The sequence below is a fragment of the Sinohyriopsis cumingii genome, chromosome 18, assembly GCF_028554795.1.
Source record: "Sinohyriopsis cumingii isolate HCF-2022 chromosome 18, ASM2855479v2, whole genome shotgun sequence".
Taxonomy (NCBI): domain Eukaryota; kingdom Metazoa; phylum Mollusca; class Bivalvia; order Unionida; family Unionidae; genus Sinohyriopsis; species Sinohyriopsis cumingii.
In genome coordinates this window covers 85089736-85117295 of record NC_142978.1, presented here as the reverse complement: position 1 = coordinate 85117295, position 27560 = coordinate 85089736, and the positions used below count along the sequence as shown (strand labels likewise).

Below are 27560 nucleotides of genomic sequence, written 5' to 3'. Positions count from 1 at the left end.
CTATTCACTATACCATACAATACAATATATTATCTCTTACCCCCATATCAAACACATGACAAACCTAATTTAAACTTCTTAACGATCAAAACAATGTTGAGCAAACTTTTCATGAAAGTATTTTAAGACATGCGCTATCAATGTTGTGTCTGAGATGGCTCCCCTAGCAAAGGCTTGTATCCCATAGCAACCTTGGTGTAAAACCCATAAAGGATACCTATGGCTCACCAGTTATGGCTGATGTTACTAACATTTTCGAAATAAATTATCATGGAATGACTTTCTCCCCAAAACTGCTTTAATATAACCAAAATTGTTGTATAGCTGGAGTCAAAACAGGAACACATTTCACACCCATACTAAACGTGTCAGTGTACATTAATCTAGTCTAAATAAGTCCAAGCAAAAACACAGCTTAACATAGTTTGAAATACCACCGATTTGAACATCATCATCATCATCATTATGTAAATGCTGGTATATTTTAAATGTGTGGTAATATTAAATATGTATGACTGTCTGTGTTGTCTTTGATGTGAATGCTTGCCCCGTTGTAATCAAAGAAGAGAGAGAGAGAGAGAGAGAGAGAGAGAGATAAAAAAATTGGTACCGGGCACTGGAATACAAATCATTTCTTTTACATTTTATAATATGTAATTCAATAGAATACTCCAAAAAAGTCACCATCCGAGTAATAAATATTTTATTAATATATTTTATTAATATATTCAAAATACTCATTTCAAAATACATATCTTTCAAGGGACCAGCCCTATATTTTACTTGAAACACACACACACACACACACACACACACACACATATATATATATATATATATATATATATATATATATATATATATATATATATATATATATCACCAGGTAAAAATGAAAAAATGTTAGGACTGTTATGATATCAATTTTACTTTCTTGTACTTGTACATTTTGATGCGTAAGGTGTCTGAAAAATATGCATATGTAAGGTTGTAGTGTAAACGTATTAGAAACATATATATATATATATATATATATATATATATATATATATATATATATATATATATATATATACGGTTGTTGATTATAAACTGAAACAACAATGAAACAAATCACTTTGTTGTTGAAGTTTGCCAACGAGAAGGTCGAAATCACTTATTTTAATATTTATTTTATTCGGAATAGACTCTGTTAGAGTTTTTCTCTTCCTTTACTTTTCTTCCAACATGTAAAGGTGTAAGAGAGAGAGAGAGAGAGAGAGAGAGTGTGTGTGTGTGTGTGTGTGTGTGTGTGATAAAAAGGACAACGGTAAGAAAAGGTTAGTAATGATCGGTTTTAAATAAATGCAACTCATATGAACTGGTCAGTTTAAGAATGAATGGGTCTCTGCGGTAACTCACTGGTTGGCATGCCAGCCTTGCAGTCGAAATGGTATGGGTTCTTACCACCAAACCAACCTGGGTCAGCTAAGATAGTGTCCTTGGGCAAGGAACTAAACTCTCATTGACTCGACATCAAATAACTATTTTGCTGCGGTATAAAACACGATACCAAACGAATGAGTGACAAATAGGGTCTGTATCCATTGAACTTCTGGAGCTATCAGTCTTTGCCAATGTAACTTTGCTTTTTTATACATTCAGGTCAATTAAAAATCAACCCCACACATCTGTGGGGTCTTTCCATCACACGACATCGCGTCAAGCCACTTAGTTGCTGTCACTACGTCACCAAAGCTACCAACCATCTATCAAGCCAGGAAAGCCTTCTAGATGTACATGGCGTAATTACTTTCCCATTTTGGGTGGAAGGGGGTTAAAAAATCGAAAAGCATAAAGTTATTGCACAAAAATAATATTCCAAATGGCTTCCTCCGCGGCACACATCCAATATTTATTTGACGGGATAGGCCAAAACACTCCAATTAAAGACGCAGGTATCAAAGATGGTGAGAAAGCTGTAATGAACAGTGGCATGCTCAGTAAAATTCCCCACGACTTATTGGTTTCCTAGTTAACGGAAATGGAAGCAAGTGTTGAGCTATTTTATTCAGGAATATCCGTACACTATTAAGATTTTTAGGGAGTAACATTGATGTGAAAGTTTCCTCGCTTGCTAGAGACACTTTGCTTTATTGCATAACTTCGTCAGTATATAAAGACAATTATCAAACATTATACCAAATAATTCAAACAATAAAAGCTTGTTTTCATCATCATTAGTATTATCATCACCATCATCGTCATCATCATCATGTATTGACTATCTGAGACATGAAATATTTATAAATAAGCGAAACGCCGTGAAATTTTGAAAGTCGGAGGTTCAAGCGACTTTGAAGGGCGTTTAAAGACGTTACCAAGGGTCTTCCAGCCGGTGTTTTTATTTTAAAAAAATAGGTTTAATGTGTAGTTTATGACCTGGTCCGTATTACAGAAAAGAACTGAATTACATTCATGAAGGCGTTTGTCAGCCAAAGTTTGTTTAAATGTTTTAGCATTAAATTCGCACATGATTAACATGGGGGAAATGTGTGCACAGCCGGAAGTTTGAGTAAAATAAATCATATTTCTACTTATAGCGTATTTAAGTTTATTGCACTATAATTTTATACTTAAAAATAACTTATGCAAACTTGAATAATGATAAAAAGACAAAATGGCAATAAATTGTTCAATTATATTTTCCTGAGCAGCATAGAATCGCCATAAACATCAGTTTTAGTGAGAAAAGCGAAACCCACAACCATCACGGCAGGAAGCCAGTCTATTGTGTGAAGATGATATATAGGCCAAGTCAAACTGTCACAGAGTTTGACAAATGGCGGAAGTATGAGACCCATTTGGTGTTCAGCAGGCAAAGACAAAACTTTGAATAATTATGTCATCGCTTCAGCTATTTAATAATTCAAAATCGGCCTCATAGGAAAACTTGAATGCACGTTGGCATTACTGTATATATCTCGCTAAATTAAACTGGATCGAAACCTAATACAGCGGGAAAAGAATCCATTAGTTTACTAATATCCAGATATGAACCTTGTAAAAAAAGAGATATTTTTAACTCTATAATAGCAAGGACAAAAAGTAATACGTGTTTTGTTTTGTACACCGCAACAAATAACAAGAAATGCTACAAAATGAATCGCATCGACTATATAAATGTAAATGACGTAAATATGTCAATATATAATATATAAAAGTTGATGACGTAATTCCGCTAAGACATGGACTCGGAAATACTCTAATAAAATTAATGCTTGGTGATCAGAATTGTAAATGAAAGTGGATGCCCAGTTACAAGTAGAAACGCTTGACACTGATCGCGATATTTTCTAGTTTCCCCTTTTCATTCCATTCAATTGAATGCATGAATTTATATACAAGGATTTCCATCTTGATACGTTCTATACTTGATGTATCTGATCTCGGATAAATCAGAGGACACATACTCGAATGGTGCAAATTGATAACAATCAAGTTGTTTAATTCCCATTGTGACTAAGAAAGTTTGTTCTAAATATTACGCAGCGAAGTAAGATTTGTGTAGTGTAGTTTGAAGGAAATAAAAACAAGAATGCTTCAAAACGTAAATATTTCAGCGCAAATAATCCACGTAAATTACAAAACCAGCCCTTTAGTATTGGTTTATCGATTTCATTCAATGTGCGAGATCGTCTATGGGATCGAAGAGGTACATAGGCAAGCATGCTCAACGGGTAATTATAACCAAATGTTCTTATAAAAGCATAGCAGTGTGTTTGCATCTTCGTAATAGAACTGTTTACATAAAAATATTTCCATATTACAGCAATACACATATAAGAGGTCTGTCTATAGATATTACATTTCTTACATTTTGTCAATAATTCTGGTTACCGTTAGAAATTATAAGGTGTGAAATAATATTTGTATGAAAATATTTTCCTTTGATGATCGTTTAAGTTTGTAAACAGAATCGAGGTTTCTCTTAGCACTAAGCAGGAAAGAGAAAGATAATGTTGAGCTTTCTCTTAGCACTAAGAAGGGAAATGCATAGATTGCTCTTAGCACTGAGCGGAGAAGAGCAACGAAATAGGGATGCTTTCTTTAACACTAAGCAGGAAAGATCGAGGAGATACTGACGTTTCCGTTAAAAATAAGCAGGAAAGAACAAGGTAATATCAAGATTTTTCTTAGCACTAACTAGGAGAAAGTCTAAAAACGCTGTTCTCCGTTTAGGACCTGAAATACACATTCATTTTTAAATCGTGGAAAAGTATTAAGAATTCTATATATGTCTCATTAAGCACAACTGATACATTGTATCCTGCTTCGATAATGCTTGTATGACGATATCTACATATAAACTACAACAAAGAAAGACAGGAACAAAGACTAAATTTAAGTCAAAACTAAAAGATTTTGCCTAATTCTCGCACGCACCAATCCTCCTTCTCCTTTGTCTTATATTGGGCTGACGCGTACCAAAGGAATAAGTGCCGTTTGTTTCTATGTGTATCAGGGTTACAGGTTGTCTATTAGACTATGCAGGTAATGGGTTACAGGCTGTCTATTGGACTAAGTAGGTAATCCTTCAGTCGGGACCACAATAGCTCTGCACCTAGCTGCCATCTTCGCCACGAATACAGAAATAGATTGACACCTGAAAGAAAAGGTATGAAAAATTTCATCATATCAAATCCAAACTTTTAAACTTATATTAATTAATAGTATTTTATATTACCGTGCTTTTGTGAATCATTCATCATACGGGACCTGATAAGAAGATAAAGACACTGTCCTTCAAGACATTATACATAACTATTTGACACTCTTTACTCTATTTTAAGATACATTTAATTTACATATTAAATAATATGATTGTGGGGAAACGATCGATAAAAAGACGCCATGTAGATTCCAGGTTAAGCAAGGGACGTTACTATGATTTCGCGGTAATACCAAAAAAGAATATTTTACGATGGTATACACTTAGGGCCGATAGGGAGAGGGAAACCGGGGTTATATCCATGGGACCCCGGGCTCGTAAGGTGGCCCGGGCTGAAAAACTCTTTTGAATTTTATTAAATAAAAAATTTGTTTGAACAAGACCTAGGATATGCCCTGGTGTTTCTTAACCTAGGGCCCGTGATCGATCTCTACGGCCTGTATATAATTGACGTATGATCTCGATCCTGATGTAAATGCTGCAAAAAGTGCTAATCAATTTGAAAAATGGATGCTGCTTCAATGGCTCTCATTCTGTCACATGTACCCTCCAAAAACAGAAACTTATATGAAAGAACTAAATCATTCCAATATATGACCACCTGTGATGAGGGTGGTGCCAGAATTGTCAGTCAGAATGGGCACACCAGCGAGAGTATGTAAGTATATGTCGACCACAGACTGTTTTATTTTTTTAAAAATGGTGTTACAGAAAACAATAACCTTAAGATTCGGCACATTTACATTCTACCATAGACTGGGTCTCTTGTTTCTTGACAAATATGGTAATCATGAGATCTGACTCCTTCATAAAATCATTGAACATTAGCAGACGACGAACTGGTTGACCGATTTGTTACAGTGATATGGATTTTAAAAAGATATAGATTATATTTCAGAACATAGAGTACAGTCATGTTTATGAAAAAGTGAAATTCATGGGTTCATTTTTTTGTTAAAAAGTGAAGGCCAGCAGTTCTAACATTGTCCCAAAATAAAACTGGTGATGCAGAACTAGTAACTTATGGCCATCCAATGTATTTCAAAAAGTACACGACATATGGCTCTATGCAGAAAATTACTGAAAACCTCGAATACCACCATACCAAAATACCCGCGATATCGAAGGAAGCTACCATATATATATATATATATATATATATATATATATATATATATATATATATATATATATATATATATATAACAAATACTGTTCTGCAAGACAGAGAGAAAAGAATATGTAGTATATACGTATGTGTGCATTTTTTCTCTCACTTTATCGATATGTCCGGTGAATCCTCCAGATTTTTCATCACAAGCACCGAGAACAAGTGGAACATGTCTGTTTACTACGTTACCTGAAATAGATCAGTTTGAAACAAGTCAATATCTATCTCTTTTATTTGGTTGTCTCGTTCACCCACTAGATCTTCATTTCATAATTTAACTCTTGTATAAACAATACTAATCTTGAGTATTTCGGGTTACCCCTCACATCGTCCTGGTCAAACCCAATAAAGGGACGATATCCGAGTCAAACGCAGTAAGGAGACGATATCAGAGTCCAACATACAGCTTGCTATCCATACAAACATCAACAGACTGAACATATGTGGGCGGAAAAAAAAAAAAAACATGTTTAATTTTTCTAACGTATGCGACTGTTTATATCTGCTCAGTAACTTGATTAAGAGAAACTTCTTTGAAGAAAATAGAGAACAAAAATACGAAACATGAATCATAATACTAATGTGGCATACATTTTACTCAAGTGATATTGGGCGTCCACATATAAATTTCAGCCGATTGATCCCGCATTCAGTTGAGCACCATCTGTCACAGTAAATGAAGACCAAACATGGAATTAGATTGAAACGTTGCAACACTTACTTAAAACTTATTAGTAGGTAAAAATCTAACGGCATTTCATCAAATATTCATATACTGTTTTTTCAGAGAGAGAGAGAGAGAGAGATGTGATGTGATTACCTCCCAGAGGCACAGATTTCCTGTCAGAGTTAACAATTGCTGAAAATTCACGACCATCATATCGTAGACGAGCATCGTTCCAGGTGACGGGCTGGAAATTTGAGAATTGTTATCATTTCTGTATTTATAATAGTCAAACTGTACGAGTTTAATGTACATGCTTTTTATCCCTGTTAAGAGAACTATCGTAGCTTCTTTTTAATAGAACAGCTTTATAACAGAAAATAAGGCACAACAGTTATCGTCATACTTGTTGTTGTTGTTGTGGGGGTTTAACGCCATTTTTCAGCACGATAGGCTATACATGGCGGACAGTATTAATGGTGGAGGAAGAACCCGGAAAACCCCGGAAAGAACCACCGACCCACGAGAAGCTACTGGCAAGCTTTCTCACATGCCCACATTGGCTGAATCTTAGACTCGAACCGCCGCAGACAGAGGTGAGATGGCAGTGATCCGTAACGAAGAGCGCTTTAGACCACTCGGCCACTGTTATCGTCATACCAAGTTTTGAATCAGGTCAGAAAAGAAACTTTTGTTTTTTGTTATTCTAATTGCTTATTTTCTTTTCTTTTCAATTTTGATTTTAAAATATCATTTTAATACATTTTAATACCCCCTTTATTACCTTATGATTACAGTTTAATACATGATTCATACCTTTTTAATACCACGTTAAACCCTATTAATACCCTTTAATACATTAGTCATACCATTTAATACCCCGTATTACCTTATTAATACCCTTTAATATAGTATTCATACCATTTAATACCCCGTATTACCTTATTAATACCCTTTGATATATTGTTCATACCTTTTAATACCCCGTATTACCTTATTAATACCCTTTAATACATTAGTCATACCGTTTAATACCCCGTATTACCTTATTAATACCCTTTGATATATTGTTCATACCTTTTAATACCCCGTATTACCTTATTAATACCCTTTAGTATCACTTTAATACTTAATTAATACCCTTTAAATACCTTTTAATACCTTATTAATAGCATTTACTATCCCTGTAATACCTTATTAATACCCTTTAATACCTATTATTACCCTTTAATAAATTATTCATACCTTTTAATATCCTGTATTACCTAATTAAGCGGCTAGCGTGGGTACGTGGGAAAGCCTGCCAGTAGCTTCTCGTGGGTCGGTGGTTCTTCCCTGGGTTTTCCAGGGTTCTTCCTCCACCAGTTATACTGGCCGCCATGTATAGCCTATCTTGTGCTGAAAAATGGCGTTAAACCCTAGAACAACAACAACAACAACCTAATTAAGACCCTTTAATATCACTTTAATACTTTACTAATACCATTTAAATACTCTTTAATAGATTATTATTAATATCCATTTAATATCCATTTAATATACTTATTAATACTCTTTAATAAATTATTCATACCTTTTAATACCCCGTTTTTCCTTATTAATACCCTTTAATATCACTTTAATACTTTACTAATACCCTTTAATAGATTATTATTAATACCTTTTAATATCCTGCCTTACCTTATTAATACCCTTTAATATCATTTTAATACTTTACTAATACCCTTTAAATATCCTTTAATAGCTTATTATTACCATTTAATGTCCCTTTAATACCTTATTAATGCCCTTTTAAAACTTTTTTATACTAGTTTAATACCTTATAAATACCCTTTTATTACCCTTAAATAACTTTTAAGTACCCCTTGAGGACACTTTTATACCTTTTTGATTCACTCAATCACTAATAAATTCCTAATAAAGAGCATCCAAAGAATGATCATGAGAACTTTAATGAGAATACATTGGGAATTAGAGCCAAAAAGCTATCGACGGTTGAACTGAAACAGTGTTACAAACATACATTTATACAATTCACGCAAGATATCACGGTAAAAAATGTAAGAAGCCTCGTGGGGGCAAATGAATTGTAAATTTTAGACTTCCCCATCCAACGTCCATTTTTATTCCCAATTTATGCATTTTGTGAATTTTTCAGCAAGATATGTAATAAAAGAAATATAAATATGTAATAGCGATAATATCGATATTTAGAGAACTTGTGAAGTCATTATGTGCTGACAAATACATTATCGCACCCATTTCCATCTGATATACTTTTTCATATAGGTTAACATTTTCCATCAACATGTACACTGTCAAAGCATGCAATGATTATACTTATAAATCGAAAATGTACCATTGTCCTTAAAATAAAGCTGTATTTAAGACACATCTCAGAGATCTATCTACATTCATTTTTTTAATTCTTGTATTATTCAATATTTATCAAAGTGTTAAATCCAGTATCATAGCAACATAAAGTAGTAATTGTTAAAAAGTATCTCCGGATAGGTAAGTATCAGCGTTGATATACTTACATTATACTTAAGCTCCAAGACTGCCTTTCCACGTATTTCAGTTTGGATAAAAAATAATATGACCTCTCTTTCTGTATCTAACTCCATTCCATATGTCATGGGCAAATCCATATCACAGTTTCCTATTAGATGTTGCGTCTTGAACCGACTTGGCATCGGTTTAACTCTGACCTTTATGTCCAACTGACTTCCTATATGAGTGCCACTAAACCGCCATATAGTGAGTTGACTACTTCCGGTAAAATGAGCGATCCCTTTCTCTACGGTAACATCCCTTGCCCCCACAGCGGAAGCCATTCCGGAATGATCTTCATAATCTTGTTCAAATTCCATCAGAAGCTCAGCATTGCATGCTTATAACAGAAGATATTAAAAACAAAGTGTACACAACGATATAATTAAATGATAAGGACATCTTTCATTGTAGGTAGGTAGGTAGTAGGTAGGTAGGTAGTAATATGTGTTTTCTGTGTCAAAAAGAAACATAAGATAGATGCTAGTAAGTGCAGGGATGGAAACAACTGGTACAATCTGTCCCCCACCACCCGATGTACCCAACTCCTCTTTTGTATATCCTCTTCCAAAACTGAGTTTCCCCCTGAAATTGAAAGCCTTTTCCTCGTTGACATAGTCACTCTTTAAATGAATACGCTTTACTGCAAATTGATAACGTTAGTCTCAGCGTAAGAAAACTTCAAGTTGTGCATGGCAAGGTAAACATCGAATTAAAGCAAAGTCACTTACGTGTAAATGTCTCAGCCACATGACTTATGGTGCACCCACATGCAGTTGCGTTAAATAAGGTGCCAAGGGGGCATGGCCGTACGACCGTTTCATTTCCAATCCTTTGTTTGTAGAAAGAAGGGTCTGTCTCAAGAGGTGATTCATGGCAAATTTCATCTGTAACGAAGATAAAGTAAACAATAGTAAATTACTTCTGGTATATATTTTAAGTGCGTAAAACCGACATAACCAAAAGCATGTCGTCACGTTTACCTATAACAAAAGAATGATATGAAACGACAAAGTAAAGACTTCTTTTAATTGTAAAAGATTTTCAATTATATAAAATCGTCGCTTATTTTCAAATGCTATCGACAACCTTTCACTAACTTTAAATAATCTTTAATTTTGCTCAAGGAAGTGGCATTGTAATGAGAGATATGAGACAGTGACAGAAGTATGTAGAGGCATATGTAACAATATAGCTACCTGGAATATTTCTCGACTTCATAGCCCTGGCTTTCATAACGGCAATCAGTTTATCTTTCAACTGGGCCATTTGCTGAGGAGGAAGTAATTTTCTATCAGTAAGTGCCGTCACCCTTGACATAAGAGCACGCTTAAGTTGGAGTTTCCTAAGTTCCTTCAATGCTTGATCCTCCAGACCTGCTGGATAAGCACGAGAGGAACTTGCTTGCGAATTAATTTCGTTGATTTGCTGCAATTCAGCATTTGCACTTGAATCAGAGTTTTGTACTTGTACTTTGGATGGTCTCGGTCCTCTGGTGAACGACGTAACCTCCGTGGTCATTGCCTGCGTATGAAATATCTGACCAGTGTCTTTCACGGAGGACATTGTTGATGTCTGCGCAATCGCGTTCAGAAAGTCTCCTGCAAAGGTGTCAGTGTCCGCTGAATCTGATATCCTGCCATCGTGCTTGATATCTCTCTTTCCTGCCCCAACCACAGGGAATGTGTACGTTCTGAACGAATGCGCTTCAGATGTCTTCAAGTTTTGCATTCCAAAGCTTTCGGTAACATCTGCTGGAGGAGACGGTGGCGGTGGTAGAAAAAACTTTCCTGGAATAATCGGAGGAGGATGAGCAATATCTGGTTGATTTTCCATTGATTGGCTCTGTTTTGGCACAGACTCCGAAAAATGGAAAAACTGGTCTAGCAAACCTGGCTCAGTCTCGGGTGTACTCCTTACGCTTGAGGATGCATCTGTTTTAGGACCAGTGATAATTTTGGACTGCCTAAAATCAGTATCTTCGTCGTCATGGCTACCATTTACTGGAATGAATGGCGCCCCTTGTACCTTAGTCAAATCTTTACTCAGTACGTTTGCACTGCTCTGCAAAAGGCTAAGACCTGTTTGCTTTCTACTAACATCAGGCTTGGACAGCGAAGAAGTATCAAAGAATTTCCGCTTTAATAGGGATCCTATTTCAAGTCTTTCTTTAGGCAAGGTTCCCATTGCTTTGGGTTCTGTCTTACTTTGCGAAGCAACATCTATTTCCGGTGAGATCGTTTTATGTTTCTGTTCAGCATCTGGAAATGCAATAGGAGGTTCCATAATAGCGGTGGAAGCATCAGCTTCGCCAGATTTACTGGAAAATAATGATTTAGCTAATTTTTCTTTCACAACGGTTGATAGCAAGTGGATTGATGAGTCGAAAAACTTCTTTTCTAAATTCGCTTCATAGATTGTAGTTTTTGAATCTCCACTAACTTTTATGTTTGTAGGCTTCACGGGACTTGGCCTTGTCTTTTCTTTAAAGATGTCTGTTGTTGTATTGTTTGGATGTATCAAAGTGACATCGGATGGTTTGGTAGTCAAATTAGTCATTTGTTCTGCCTCTTTGGTCAATTGTTCATCTGAAGTTCTGTTGGTATCTGTTGTAGTCGCCTCCTCTGAATTTTCAGTTGGTGAGAGTTCCACCTTTTTCACTAATGTATTCGAGAAAGAAAAATCTGAGTCCTGGAAATGATTCCTTGCTACCGTATGATCTGAAATTTCTTTTAAATCATGCTTTTCAGGGTCGTTTGTGCTTAATGAAGTTTTTGGTGCACCTGTAGGTGTAACTAGCGATAAATTTATATTGGATTGTTTCAATTTAATCGAATTAGAGTTGGTTTCATTTGCTGCAACTATAGAAGGAACTACGCCATCGGTCTCCTTCTTAGGTAAAATCGTTTTTAGTAACTCAAATGATGAATCGAAAAATTTCTTTCTTGTTTTCGCATCATGCACGGATGATGTCATTTGTTGTCCTTTTTCACCAAGAGTTTCCATTGACCAACTTGTTACAGTGGGCTTAACATTATCCGACTTTACACTGATTTCTGTCTTCAGAAAATCAAACCCTGAATCAAAGAATGATTTCTTTAAGCCAGATTCTAATGAGATTTGCTTTGTATTATCGTCTGTATCTATAGTAGTTATAGCTTCGTCATGATCCAGGGGTGTTTTATCTATCTTGGTATTTTCTTTTTCTTTTTTTACATCAATCATTTTAATAGTATCAGCAGAAAAGACGGGTTTCAAATCAAAAGTAGGATCGTTACTCATACTAGTGTCAGGTACCACTATACGTGCCGAAACAGGTTCAGCTGGTATTGTACTTTGCAACTCCTTGTCTGGAATTTTATTGGAAAAATCAAAAGTATATGCTGTTTGTAATATGGGTCGGTATTGCTCTGCGCTATCAGTCAGCGTCTTTTCCTCTGATGACTTCAGAGCTTTCGTGTCTGTTTTGTTCGAAACTATAGTTTTAAGAAGGTGAAAGGGTGAATCGAGTAGCTTCTTTAGGATGGATTCATGCGCCTGTTTGTCAATATTGCTCTCCGATTTAAAGCTGAGTGGATGCTCGAGTTCTTCACTTAGTGAAGGTGGTAAAGATTTTGTTATTTCCGTTTTTAATGAATCAAAAGGAGCGTCAAAAAAAGTTTTTTTCGTTAACGAATCATGAGTTTCGACTTTAAGTTTAACGAGATTGGTAGCTGCAACTTTGTCCGAAAAATTTGCTCTGTCTGTACTTTGCTCGCCTAGTCTTACGTTTGTTTGCAAAAGCTCAAGTGGAGCTTCGAAAAGTTTCTTCTTTAGTGATGACTCGTACACAGCATGGTCTTTCTTCGGTTGCAGAGGACTTTCCATTTTAGTCGCATCGCCTAACTTGGCTTCATCCGACTGTATAGAAGCCGTTTTTAGTAAATTTGATTGGTTACCGAAAGATTGTATTTTCAAACCAGAATCGACCCCCTTTCCATCGGTCGGTAAGCTGTATGTTTCAGATGGTTCGTTGTTTCTCATACTTCTGTTTTGGGAGTTATAAGTAACTGGCGGCTGTGTAGATTTTATTAAAAACTTGAGAGGGTCAAGTGATGTCTTTGGAAAATGTTTGTTTGTAGCAGACATGTGTTCTAATATGAGTTCCTTGCTGTCCGTATCCGAAACTTTTGAAGTTGACATGGATTCCTCGAACGTCTGTGTCTGAGTTTTATTTCTTTCATTTGTTCCACCAGAAAGATGCATTGTTTTTAATAAGTCGAAGGATGCATCGAAAAATTGCCTTTTAAGCTTTGAATCGTATTCTTTTATTGATGAATTGGGTGACAGCAAGTCTGTTGAACTCCTGTTTGTTCGAGATTGTTCGTATTTCACATCACTTCGATCATCTGCTTTTTCAGTCGAGTTTAATAGATTGGATGAAGTGTCGAAAAGAAACGCTGTCATAACAGAATTTGAAGTTGGAAAATCGTTCGACACATTCTTCGACGAAGAATCATGTATATATCCTGTCTCCATTGTAAGTGCAGTTGATGAATTGTCCTTAGCTGATGATCCAGGTGAAATATCTGAAGATGGAACTACATCTTCCTCGCTATCATCTGTTGTATTGAAGGAATCACTCTTTGAATAAGATACATTTGAGGGCCGATATTCAGGTGGTGCACTATCTGAAGATAAGTTATACATTCCTGCAGACAAGTTAGAAACCAATTCAACGGATATTTGACCCTCGATAGTTTCGTTTTGAGTTTGAAGTGGTGAGTACAGAATAGAGTTATTATACGTATCGTTACCCATGCCTTCAAAAGAAATGGCGTAGGTATTGTTGACTGAAGAAAAGAACATATCTTTCTCCTCTGTGGAGTTGTCTGGGTTTTCAAATGTTGCATTGTCAAAAAGAGACGCATTTACTACCCGATCCTGGAGGACAATGCTGTTTCGTTGTTCATCGTGGGCTAATCCTTTCTTGGATTCAGGATCCAGCTTTGGTATATCATGAATGTTCCAAACACTTAATCTTGAGTTTCTCTTTTGAGCTTTCTCTGATTCTCTTTCCTCTGAAGCGTATGGCGTTTCTGTTTAAAATTAAAGGCAAATGATATCATAAGAAAACAATTTAAATAGTCCTGCCACTGATGCAGTACAAATTTGTGTGGTTTATATTATAAATACTCGCTTATAAGTCGGGTCCAACTGCAAACAACAAAATGTAAAGACTCCGATCTGCTGTCGCATAATCGTTGATCAGGATCTATGATGTTTGTTGTACTGGTTGTTCCTAATAAAGTGACCAAAATCTGCCTCCGCAATATGCGCCAGCAGAGCAGAGTCCATGCAATCAGATCCGACTTGTACGCAAGTATATACTGTATTTCAGACTTGTACGCGAATAAATACGGTGTTTCTGACTTGAACACGAGTATATTCGGTATTTCAGATTTTAATTTTTGATAAACTATTTATAGAAAAGCACATCAAATCGGATTCGAGAAAGCAATATTCCAGAGGATGTTAAGATTCTCAAAGCATTTACACGTTTGTTTATCTGCCAGAGTTTCGCAAACGTTTCCAAATTGGATAACGTACCAATTACACAGATGTAATGGATATCTATATTACACGCATCCAAATATGACCTACTCGTGGTTGTTGTCACATAAAATCAATAAACTTTGCAAGATTAAGATAGAATAAACAATATTAATGTTACACATCATTTAAAAGTACCTATGTGTTGTATTTAAAACTGTACTTGTCAGGGTTGTCATTACTTTTTTACGCGCCCACAAATGAGTTCTTTTGTCTATCAGACAAGAATTATGAATGTCCCTCTTAGCAGATATCTGATAGTGCCTAGGCACCACATTACACAAGATAATTATACATTTATAGTGCCTATGCAATACACTGTACATGATAATTATACATTTGATATTGCCCAGGCACTACATTGCACAGGATAATTATACATTTGATAGTGCCCAGGCACTACATTGCACAGGATAATTATACATTTCATAGCGCCCAGGCACTACACTGCACATAATAATTATACATTAGATAGTGCCCAGGCACTACATTGCACAGAATAATGATACATTTCAAAGTGCCCAGGCACTACACTGCACAGCATAATTATATAAAATAATATTAATATGGCATCAACTTTATTTCATAGCAGAACCGTATAGAAATTGAATAAACTTAGGACAAGGTCGCGTGATAAAACAAAGCAGTTTAAACTTTTGTAAAAGGCACGTGCCTTACAATGTCTGCATAATTTGATGGAACATTGTTACGTATTAGGAAGAGTCGCTCTGATAGAAATACGAAGACACCTTATTCGGCATAAAATATTGTTATCATAAACAAGCTAAGTATTGATATCATTTTCGCTATATTCGATGACGTAGTAGGCTAGTACACATAAAATGGTAAATCTAACAAATGCAGCGTTGGGTCCATGAATCTACCACCTTATCTGCAACGATGAGATAGGTCCACTCTCTGTAATCATATCTTGATTGACACCCTTATGTGTAACGATAGGAAAAGCCTGATCTCTATCGTCGTATCGTGTGTGAATCCCTCACCCTTACGTGTAATGATAGGATAGGTATACCCTCTGTAATCATATCGTGTATGAATCCCTTATCATTACATGTAATGATAGGATATGTAAACTCTATGTAATCATATCGTGTATGAATCCCTCACCCTTACGTGTAATTATCTGATAAGCACACGCCCTGTAATCAAACAGTATGAATCCCTCGTCCTTACGTGTAATGATAGGATAGTACACACTTTGTAATCATATCGTGAATGAATCTCCCACCCTTATGTGTAACGATACTTCCACTCTCTGTCATCATATCGTGTTTGCATTCAGTTATCGCTGTGGAGAAAACTAAATGACGAGACTATATTTAACACTAGCTCCTCATTCGTGCGCAGCAAAGTAAAACTCAGCTATAAGAAAATAGCAATAAAATAATGGAATGATACTTGAAATCGATCATTCCTGCAAAGCGAAAAAGAAATATAAGCTTTGACAGTGGGCAGTAAGACAGTTTGGCCATGTAAGAATAAAAACGTATTATTGGAACTATTTATCATACGCGTTTAAAACGCCTCGATACAAATTATCGTCTTTATAGCATTTTTAACTTTAAGTTATGTTTATTTTGTTAATTCTCGCATTATTTAAAACTACGACACCTAGTGAACGCCATAAAGATGTTTGATGACTCTTTTGCATATCCCAATTATCTATGTAAAAAACGATCAGAATTTTTTTTAAAGCACAAAAACCAACCCAAAACAAAATAAGAAACGTAAAAACATACCTGTGCATATAAGAGACCTTACTGAATGAGCGATGGAGAAAAGAAAATCAAATGTATCCACCTTTATTACATGGCTTCTGTTTCCGGTTATTGTCTCCATGTCTGTTTCATTAAGTTCTGGTCCCACTCCTACCAGAACAACAACTATATTACTGTTCCTCATGACTTGAACGAAAGCAGCTATAGAAGTCGTGTTGCTCATTGGTCCACTTGTGAAGATAAATCCTATTTTTTTCGCATTTTGCCGTCCCTCTGAACTTAAAATGTCCCAGACTTGATTTAACGCCAAACTCAATGAACTAACTCCTTTGGGTTGTGTCAGAGAGGAAACAAAAGAAATCAACTCCTTTCCGTCTCGGAACGGATTGAAGCCTGAGATGTTACTTGATACTTGGCCGTAAGCAAAAGCCCCAATCTGTATTTTACTCGGAGAAATATCATAGAGCACAGTTTGAGATGTAAGAAAGGCTTTTTGCTGAATGAAATCAGATGGTAACACAGTGTCGGAGCCATCCAGTGCGAATACAACATCGACCTCAGAGCTACACCCTGTTTGAACGAAAAGGTCCATCAGAAGATACGTTGAAATGCAAATGTATGGGATCAAAAAAGAATAATTTATCTGATAGACGTAAACATTTTATTTTCATAATTACAACTTTCAAAAAAGAATTTGCAGCTAATATACACTAAGGTGTAAGAAACCTGAAGATTCATGAAGAAATAATAACAATAATAAGATAACGCTGTAAATTTGTTCCAAGAAATTTGAACCTATGCATACCCACCAGTTTCTTTTAGACTAAACAGTCCGGAGGACAGTCTTGTTAATTGAAGTAGCCCGATGACGAAGGAGATGACCAAAATATCTTTCATCTGCAAAATATTATATGTTTAGCTGTAGATTAGATTAAGCAAATACAATGGTATAAATATACTAGGGCAATGTGCAAAATTATGTTAGGCCGAGATTGAAACTCTACATGTTTAATCCAAGCTCCATTTCAGTAATTGCAAATCTTCTGAATGATACTGATAGCATCTGAGGTGGTCCTTCGTCAAACATACATTTCAAAACACCTGCAAATACATATCAAATTACCCGGAAGCCGTTGCAGCTATCTTTGTGACTATAACGGGTTTCATACATGACAAGATTCTCCAAGTTTTTCAGATTGATCACAACTACAAGTATGTGTCAGTACTGAAATATATGACGAGTATACATACATACATACATACATACATACATACATACATACATACATACATATATATATATATATATATATATATATATATATATATATATATATATATATATATATATATATATATATATATATATATATATATATATATATATGTGTGTGTGTGTGTGTGTGTGTGTGTGTGTTCGTGTCTTTGAAGTAAGACTGCACTGTCACATACTGTCTGCTTCGTAATGCGATTTCACTTTTTTTTATAGCAGGAATTGTACACAAGACATGCATACGTTAAAGAAGTTAATTCACGTCCTTCCTCCACATGGGCGCCACACATAGGGGAAAGGAGGGTGGGGCACTTGCCCCCCTCCTCTATAATTCACCTCTAAATATATTTTGGATATATCCCTACAACTTGATAGTTGACCACTACATGTTCGCTCCTCGCTCCTGAAAATAATTCTGCGAGCGCCCGTGCTCCTTCAGATATAGTATCTGCACTGTTCAGCTTTGGGTTGTCTGTTCAGCTAATTTCCTAAAAAGAAAAGCCATTCTCAAACAGAAACAGTTTATAAATCCTGTAGTATACTCGTGCCATCTAGTGACAGACACGAATCATCGGCAGGTTTTACTACACCTGATTCACCTAATTTTTAAACCAGACTGAAGTACAGTAAGGCATTGTCTGTCGCGCAGCAGAGAAAGCTGCCACTGTTAACCCGACTTGATAGTTATCAACGAGGGTCAAGACAACTGGTTCTGACAGTTCCGTCAAAATTTACTTGACTCCAATGTATAGTCTTGCATTTAGCTCATACACGTGAATGATATCTGTATTTTATTCCATGCAAATCCCAATTACCTTGTCGTCGTGAACAGGCAGTGTCTTGACGAAAATAAAAAACGAGAAGTAGTTTTATTTTTCAAAAATAATTTCCGGAAGGAGAAAAAATAATATCACATTATACCGGACTCGAAGAAAAGACGTGCAGACTATATTTACATTGTACCATTCACGGTAACAATTTTTCTGACTTGACGAACCTACACTAGACATGCAATTTTAGAGGATGCAGTAACAAAGACTAAAAACATAACAACATATTCAAATTACATCGCTCTCACTCCGTGGCAGGTTATCCTATCTTTTGCAACTATGGCACATAATGATAATGACTTTTCCCCCAGCTTTCTTAATGCCCAAACAAATATGGAAAATATGGAAGGAAAGAGAATGAAGGTTAGAAAAGAAACAATGATGACAATGAAGAATATATATATATATATATATATATATATATATATATATATATATATATATATATATATATATATATATATATATATATATATATATATATATATATGTGTGTGTGTGTGTGTGTGTGTGTGTGTGTGTGTTATTTATTTATAACAAATGGACGGGTTGTACAATTTTACAGGGTACATTTCTGTGAAAGTAACTCTAATTCACATTCAAATTAAGTTGTTTAATTATATACTCATCTTTATTGACACTGTAGTATATACTCATCTTTATTGACACTATTTATTATATACTCTCTTTATTGACACTGTAGTATATACTTATCTTTATTGACACTATTTATTATATACTCTCTTTGTTGACACTGTATTATATACTCATCTCTATTGACACTATTTATTCTATACTCATCTTTATTGACACTATTTATTCTATACTCATCTTTATTGACACTACTTATTGAATACTCATCTTCATTGACACTATTACATACTCATCTTTATTGACACTATTTATTATATACTCATCTTTATTAACACTGTTTATGAGAACTCTGAATTATCTTTATTGTCAATTTTTAGCAACAAATCTGCACTGTTTATATGTGCAGTTTTCATAAAGATGGAAGTATTACTGAGACAGAGATGAGAGCCAATGTGTTGGATATTTGATTTTACAAATAGCGTGTACATATGGAGAATAAATCATCGAAGTGCGAAAACAAGCAACTTATATTGTGCTGTGTAAACAATACCTTTATGCATGAAACGTAGCGTCCTTTACGCAGAGTAAGTTACTAAATTTATTTATTTTCAAATAAAAGTTAATATTTTCATTCATTTAACAATTTATTAGAAGGGGTGCAAAGACGTTGTAAGTAATGTTTTTACTCGTATTCGATAGTTTGAAGAAATCCTGGTTGCCTACCTTATAATGTCTTCAGGAATGGAAACGAGTTTTAGTGAAGCTTTCTTGGCGATTAATTTACTATAGATTTCAATGGTTTAGTGTGTTTGTTTTTTGTTGATTTTTTTGTTTTGTTTTATGCCACAGCAAGGAATTAGGCTATTCGGGGCCTAAACAATTGAAGTAAAGTGCATTGCCCAAGGACACACCATGATGGCCGACTAAGTTACCGAGGATCCTGCCTCCATCCATTAGTCCCTCTTACGACAGGTACGACATCACATCGAGTCTATTCTATATCACCGACCTCACAGGTGGTTTCTGTCATGGAAGCTGCGGTTGGCTGATTGTTATAAAGAGTTTTTTCTGCTCTGGCTGGTGACTCAAAGTGAAGGAATTATATTATGAAGCTCTCAACAAATATATCACGTGAAAGAGCGTCACGAAAACCAAGACATGAATTCTAATTATATTTAAAATCTAGTATAAACATTTAACCATAACCTGCTGAGTAGTTGTCTTTATAATGACGTGTGTAGAATTCATATCCCACTTGAGGCTGACAAGAAATAATTACCCTCCATTGCAGGTACATTGTTTATGTCATCGACACCAAACCGAACTTTTTAAAGTTGTTTTGGCAGTTTTGATTTGATTGTTTTCTATTCTTTTGTTCTTGTTTGAACTATTTTTAATTTGCGAGAGCTTCATTTTTTTATCCAGAGATACTCTTAAAAAATCTCGTTATGAAACATTTGCAAGTAAATGTTTTTCTGTTATGAGTACACGGTAAAAACTCTTAGGATCTTCTATCAGAAGGAGATGAAAACTCTGTAGTATAATTCATGAAGCAGTTCTCAGTTCCACCACTATGAACGACTACTGCTTTACAAGATTAACCTTGGTGTTTGTTTAGTAGTATCAAGAGTCAAATGTTATATGCTGAAGGTGTAATGAAGTGCATGTATATTTCATGTAATGTTTAGAAAGGTGTAATGAAGTACATGTATATTTCATGCAATGTTAAGCAAAGGTGGAATGAAGTACATGTGTATTTCATGAAATAGTAAGAAAGGTGAAATGAAGTACACGTATAAATTATGAATGTTGAGAGAAAAGTTGACAATCATAAGACATAAACGGTTATGATAATCTACTGTCAGAGGCAATGCATTTTATATCTTGTTCCACTAAAAGAACAATACATTATACAGTGCCCATGTATTTTTTTAAACATCGTGCTTGAATGGTATAAATAGGATCTTTAAAATACATGCTTGCGATATGAGTACAGATATCTTAAATGAGTATATACACCTATATTTTAGTAAGATTTCAATCGAGTCTCTTGTGCATTCTCTCGTACATTGAAACATTTTCAATAAATTGTGACTAATGTAATAATAAAGTTAGAATTAACAACTCACCTTTGTCTCTGTGTGTCCGTTTCCTTTAAAACATAAACTCCAAAGATAAAGCCTTAATTGTGGTTAGTGTTTCGTTATCTTGTCGACTCGGAGCTATCTGGCTGCCATTATGCGCTCCCCATCACACGTGACATTTAAGATACGGACAGGGTAATTAAAATCCTCTTATAACTACACTTAGTCCCTAATGAGCGTAAAAAGAATACGTAAAATTAAAAATGCAACTTTGAATCACGATTTGAATCATATGGGGGCTAAGAAGTCATTATTTACCGCGTTTAACCTGTAGCCGGCAGCTCTTGACAAACACGTAATAAAGGTTTGTTCACATTTTAATGCCTTCTTCCCTCGGTTAGCTAATAGCAGACTTGTTATGCTGTCCGAAGAAATGCGAGCACTACAAAACCATAACCAATTACGTGTGTGTCATTTTATCATGCATTCCTCCGATGTACTTATATAATTCAAAGCTTGAGATTTGTTAGGAAAATGTTTGTGCCTCAACAGTGCTGATGTAATACATACACATGAGTCAGGGGAAGGGGACCGAGAAAGGAACGGGGCTAAACATGTATAAATGAAACACGTCCTGGACATGTTGCAGTTCAAAGAATACTGGTTCCAACACATGGTGATGTCGCACGATTAATGAAATCAGTAGTGTTCTCAAATTTAAAACAAGGATGTTTTTATTTCAAAAAAGTAGTATCAAGCACAGCGATTAATCTAGCAGAGTGGATGCGGAATGGAGGTCACGAGGATAACTTTTATCCCAGGGTTTCAACCAATCGTAGTGATGTATGACGCAATATCTGCACCTGTTTATCAATGTCAGTCTGTGAAAATACTGTGTCTAACTATGGAAAAGAAATGCTCAATTTTGATCAATGATGGTTCTCAAATGAAGATTACTGTTCAGGTGTTTTTGGAGGGGTAAGGGGGCTGGACATTTTTATTTCTTGTACTTCAAGATATTTTTTTTTAAATTATCTAATTTAAATAGTGGATAAAATAGGGGTGGGATTTAATTACTTATAACAAAGAATCTCTGTACTAGCGAAGGTTACTTGAGTTTTGCAAGACCTTTTCTATTTGAAACTATTCAGATGACGTTATCAACAGCCATATTGGAAGACCACTGATACATTTTAATAAGGATTATATTTGGGGGTATTAAAATTCCCGCCAACAATTTTTATCTAAAACTTCTGTTTCTATATAACACACTGGGAACAAATGGTATTTCTGTCAATATCTTAGTAATCTGCACTGATTTAGTTTCACGTTAGTTGACCTATGTAGAGCCTTTTGCCATCCTGACCCCAATATGCGCATTCCTGACAACAGAGGCTAAAAGTGGCCTGTAAATATATTACATCGTTTATGCTGTCTGTCCCTCAGTGTTTTACTGCACAACCCTCTCAACAGTTCACTGCAAATGTACCAAAGACTTGGTTCCAGGGATGGGTGTGTGTGATTGTGTCAACTATACATAAACTGCACTTACCATAACTATACAATATTTTCAACGCATTATATATACCGTGGTGGTATTTATTACCTTTGCCCGAGTCAAGAACATTGTGTTTATTGTGTTTAGCATATTTTTTATTATAATTTTAGTATTAGACCGTCTAATAATACCTAAGATTTTATCTTGTAAACATTTGGAACCTTCCAGCAAGCGTTTTTCCATTAGGAAATAGTTTGGTTTTTTTTGTGTTGTTTTTTGTGTTGTTTTTGTTGTTTTTTTTTTTTTGTTTTTTTTTTTTTTTTTTTACAAAATGTTAATTGTGATCTGATGTCAGGTAGAGGACTATATAATCCTGTTACTGGAAAGATTATTTATTCGTGCTGTATAACCTGAGCAAATCACTTATATTATTTTTGTGTCCAGTATTTAATTTGGGCTGGAATTTATGGATTTAAATTATTTAATTCAAGTCATTCTTCTCTGGAAATACAAAGTGCTCAAAAATAGCATCCTTGAAAAAGAGACAATAACTGGAGATTGGTGTGAAATTCAAATAAAGATATATTCTTAGACTGTATTATTTTGATCCAACAAAAAACTGTTGGTACACCACTACGACACAGGCTAGCACAGGCACATCAACACTTCAAGCGTTGGACTTTTCTAGAATACCTCTCAAATTTAATCATTTGGACTTGTGCTCAAAATCTAGGAATTTTTTGGATTTAATTCGCAATAGCGTAAGTCCTTTTCACATTTTCATTTTGTTCTCTAGGGAAGTAAATTATTTCTCGAATTTTGAGAAACGATTCTTTGTTATATGTAATTAAATCTCACCCATACTCTATATAGTTTTGGACTTGTGATAAAACTTTTAGGACTATAGGGGATTTGATTCACAATACTGTAAGTTCCATTTAAACTTTCACTTGGTATTATAGGGAAATACTTTATTTATTGAATTTTACTAAACTTATTGGTATTTCTGTTATAAGCGGAGTTCTAACTGGAAACTTTTCTAAATCACACCCCGATATATATAAGAACATACATATATATACATATACATATGGGTGTGTGTGATTGTTCCATATGACCCCTATGTCAGTTCAGGAGTACAGGTTGGCACCCGGGTGTTGGTGAATTATGTAGTGAAAAGCATGGAAATTTGCAATGGTGAACCATCAGACTCCCTATCCTACTCCAGACTTTTGTTGATGATCCAACAGCATGCATTCAAAAAGGACCACTTACAGCAACTTTGACGTTCCATATTACTCTTATGATTTGAAATTAATTTAGAAAAGGGTCCAGTTAGAACGCCGCTTTTAACAGAAATACCAGTAAGTTTAGTAAAATTCAATAAATAAAGTATTTCCCTATAATACCAAGTAAAAGTTTAAAAGGAACTTACAGTATTGTGAATCAAATCCCCAATCGTCCTAAAAGTTTTATCACAAGTCCAAAAGTATATAGAGTTCCGAATGAATTCTGGTTGTGTTCGTAATAAATTCCAGTCTTTAATGTGCTGATGTGACTATAGTCTTAAATATGCTGTTGTGCCAACAGTCTTAAAGTATCACAATGATATAATCCAAAAGGTCCTTCAATGAATTCACAATAATTTCAAAATAGCGATTTGGTATTAAAGTCAATGAGCACTTGGTAATTCTAATTACTAATTTAAATAAAGAATTTCCTCTCAATTTATAACTGAAATTCTGCTAAAAGACTGACTCCACTACACAGATGTGAAGATAGTAACAAATAAGTATGTTGATCACTACCTTTACATAAAAATCTAAGACACAATAAGAGGATCATTATGATGGTCAAAAACTCATTTCCAGAGCTTTTTAAGCTGTGAACAAGGTCAGTTATTTTACTTAAAGTTTACTGAAGAACATGATAAACATCAGGTAGACCAGGAATTTCTATGGGAAAAACCAATGTCCTGAATTCTGCTCCAGGTAAACATGTTTACATATATTATCTTCGTGTTTGGTCTACACTCAAGGACAATGTTACCTATGTAATATATTCTTTACAAAACCCTAACAGTTCTGGAAAACAATTAAACAAAAATCATAAAAATATATATGACGATGAATAATTGGAAACACACACCGTTATGTTTACGCAGTTTTTAGAGGTAAATCTAACTAGACTCTAGGAGAGAGAGAGAGAGAGAGAGAGAGAGAGAGAGAGAGAGAGAGAGAGTTTAATATAGACATTATCTTATTTAAAAAAAAAAATTTATCTTAATGTTAAAGACAAACAATTAACCTGAAGAAATTCCCAGTCCCCACCCCGAATAAATTTAATGGTCTGAGGAAATTTAAGTACGAGGAAACATTTTACATCGATTGTATCGCAAAGGGAACGCGTGATCCCTTATCGATTAATCATAGATTCATTCGTTCACTTATTCGTTTATTCAATGAAAACGAGTTTCTCAAGAAGGCACGTACATGAAGTACTGTAAATTGTTCCATGTGACTGCAGTGCAATACATTGTTACTAACATCAAACAAGTACTCTAACTATAAAATCAGTCATTAGTTCATGGATATTGACATAAGCTGAAAAGATTATTTCATGTAATGTTTTTATAGAGTTCATTAAATTCACAGCGGTAATTTCATCGATTTTATTTCACAATCCTATAACGAAACGAAAGATGTTTTATTTGGAAGTATGCTATCTTTTTTGTTTGTTTGTTTTGGGGTTGTTTTTGTTGGCGAGGGGAGATATGAGGAACACATAATTATAGATAGAACAGTGCGGCAAAGTATTGCCTTTCGGGCACATAAACGGTTTTCTGTCTAGAAAACAGACACGAAGTTCACAAGGGAAACTAAATTGATGTGACCAAAAATGCAATATGGAAAACGTCGATAAAAGACAGGCAATACCCCTTGTAATTATTCCAAATCGTCAAATTAACATCACTTTTACCAGAGACAATCCGGCTTGTAGGGTTTATATCTTTTCTCTATCATTTCATGAGTTTTCTTTATAAATAATTATGGAATCGGTGAGAAATGTACTGTTGTATTTTGACTAGTTCGTATATATTAATCTGTGAATGATGATCAGCCGAGATATCCAGTCAGCGAATCACGGGAAAGAGGCGGAGCTAGTTAGTGTGCACAAATATCATTTATCTTTTAATTTTGAATATCACATATATCACATATCTGAAATTTGAAATATCACATACTTCACGTATCTGAAATTTGAAATTTTACATATCACATATCTGAGATCCTAAATATCACATACTTCACACATCTGAAATTTGATATATCACATATATTACATATCTGAAATTTGAAATATCACATATCTGAAATTTTAAATATCACATATATCACAAATCTGAAATTTGAAATATCACATATCTGAAATTTTAAATATCACATATATCACAAATCTGAAATTTGAAATATCACATATCTGAAATTTTAAATATTATATATATCACATATCTGATACCGTTTAAAGGTTTGTGTTGTGCTTATCGGATCTATCACTCACCGAAAGTCAAAGACAAATAAATGAACCACTGAATAAGCTAAGACGTTCTATAATACAAGTTGTCGCTAAATTGTATAATTATTCCAAATGTATTTTAACGTTTTCCACGCTGATTCGTTGACCATGACCATGACCATAATATGATCACGATGATCATGATGATCACGGCGACCATGACGATAATATGATCATGATGATCACGGTGATCACGATGATCACGATGACCATGACGATAATATGATCACGATGATCGTGATGATCACGGTGACCGTGACGATAATATGATCACGATGACCATGATGACCACGGTGACCATGACGATAATATGATCATGATCATCACCATCATCATGATCATGACCGTGATCATATCTTAAAATAAAGACCAAAGATTAAGTAGAATAAAACTGGATAACTCAATGGGGTCCAACTACTATGTCCACCTGCCATATTTACTATAACGTATTTTTGGCCAGAGCTATTGTTGTCATGGGTACCAAGTTTTGTATAACAGCTGGTGACGTGCTCGTCTGTCCTCCAGATGGCCTATTCGAAGACACGCATTAACTTCACCCAAAGCACATTGGACAGGTCTTAGGGCGTTTTCAAAAGACATCATTTCAAGATTTCGGTAGCACAAAGGTATTATCCTGCTCGACTAGCATACACATAGACGTTTTCAATAACGGATGAATTGATCAATATGCTCCTCGCAAATGCCTGCAATAGCAACATAGTCCCCAACATAGTATTTGAGTGTGGATTGTATTTGTTTTAATGATTCCAGAATTATAATAGCGACATATGCTTATATTCAATCCTCACAGAGTACCATGCCGGTTAAACAAGGTGGAGGATCACACACCAATATGCAACTTGAACATTACAGTATTTTATGAGTCGTAATGATCTAGTGCATACATAACATCGCAGTGTTTGCTCTTTTCGGACTGTAGCAGTGTGATACATATTGAAGAACCCAGTTTCTAAGTAAGAAAGTACATCTGTCTTCGAGGTGTTTTGAGCAAACAAGGTCGAAGACTTGCCATTGCGTTGTGCTTCCCTTCGTCTGTGGTCCAGAACCAGTCATTAATTAATGCAAACAATGACTCATTCTGCTGCTCCTGAAGAGGATTGTAATGATTTTCATTATTGGCAGTAATGTATGGAACTTAAAATGGTCTTGTTCCGTTGAATAGCTAACAAGATAATTAATGTCAATGAATGTATACATCGTTCATGATATCGCCTCGTTCTTGCTTTAAAAATGAATGCTTCTTCGTGTGGATTT

General features: G+C 34.9%; 1 protein-coding gene across 4 annotated transcripts; it reads right to left on the bottom strand.

Moving 5' to 3' along the window:
• Positions 1-686: 686 nt before the first annotated feature.
• LOC149777203 (uncharacterized) lies at positions 687-21763 on the bottom strand. 4 transcript variants are annotated; one of them, XM_089941908.1, is made up of 9 exons: positions 21257-21763; positions 17240-17327; positions 16452-17000; positions 10299-14177; positions 9831-9986; positions 9087-9439; positions 6703-6793; positions 5989-6071; positions 687-4645 (listed from the first exon to the last, which is right to left on the bottom strand). In XM_089941908.1, exons 2-9 carry the CDS (start codon positions 17325-17327, stop codon positions 4604-4606), a joined length of 5241 nt encoding a protein of 1746 aa, XP_089798034.1. In that variant the 5' UTR covers positions 21257-21763; the 3' UTR covers positions 687-4603. The 4 variants fall into 4 exon arrangements, with proteins under 4 accessions (XP_089798034.1, XP_089798036.1, XP_089798037.1 ...); XM_089941910.1 differs by lacking the exon at positions 21257-21763 and adding an exon at positions 17883-18483; XM_089941911.1 differs by lacking the exon at positions 21257-21763 and adding an exon at positions 17947-18483.
• Positions 21764-27560: the final 5797 nt, after the last annotated feature.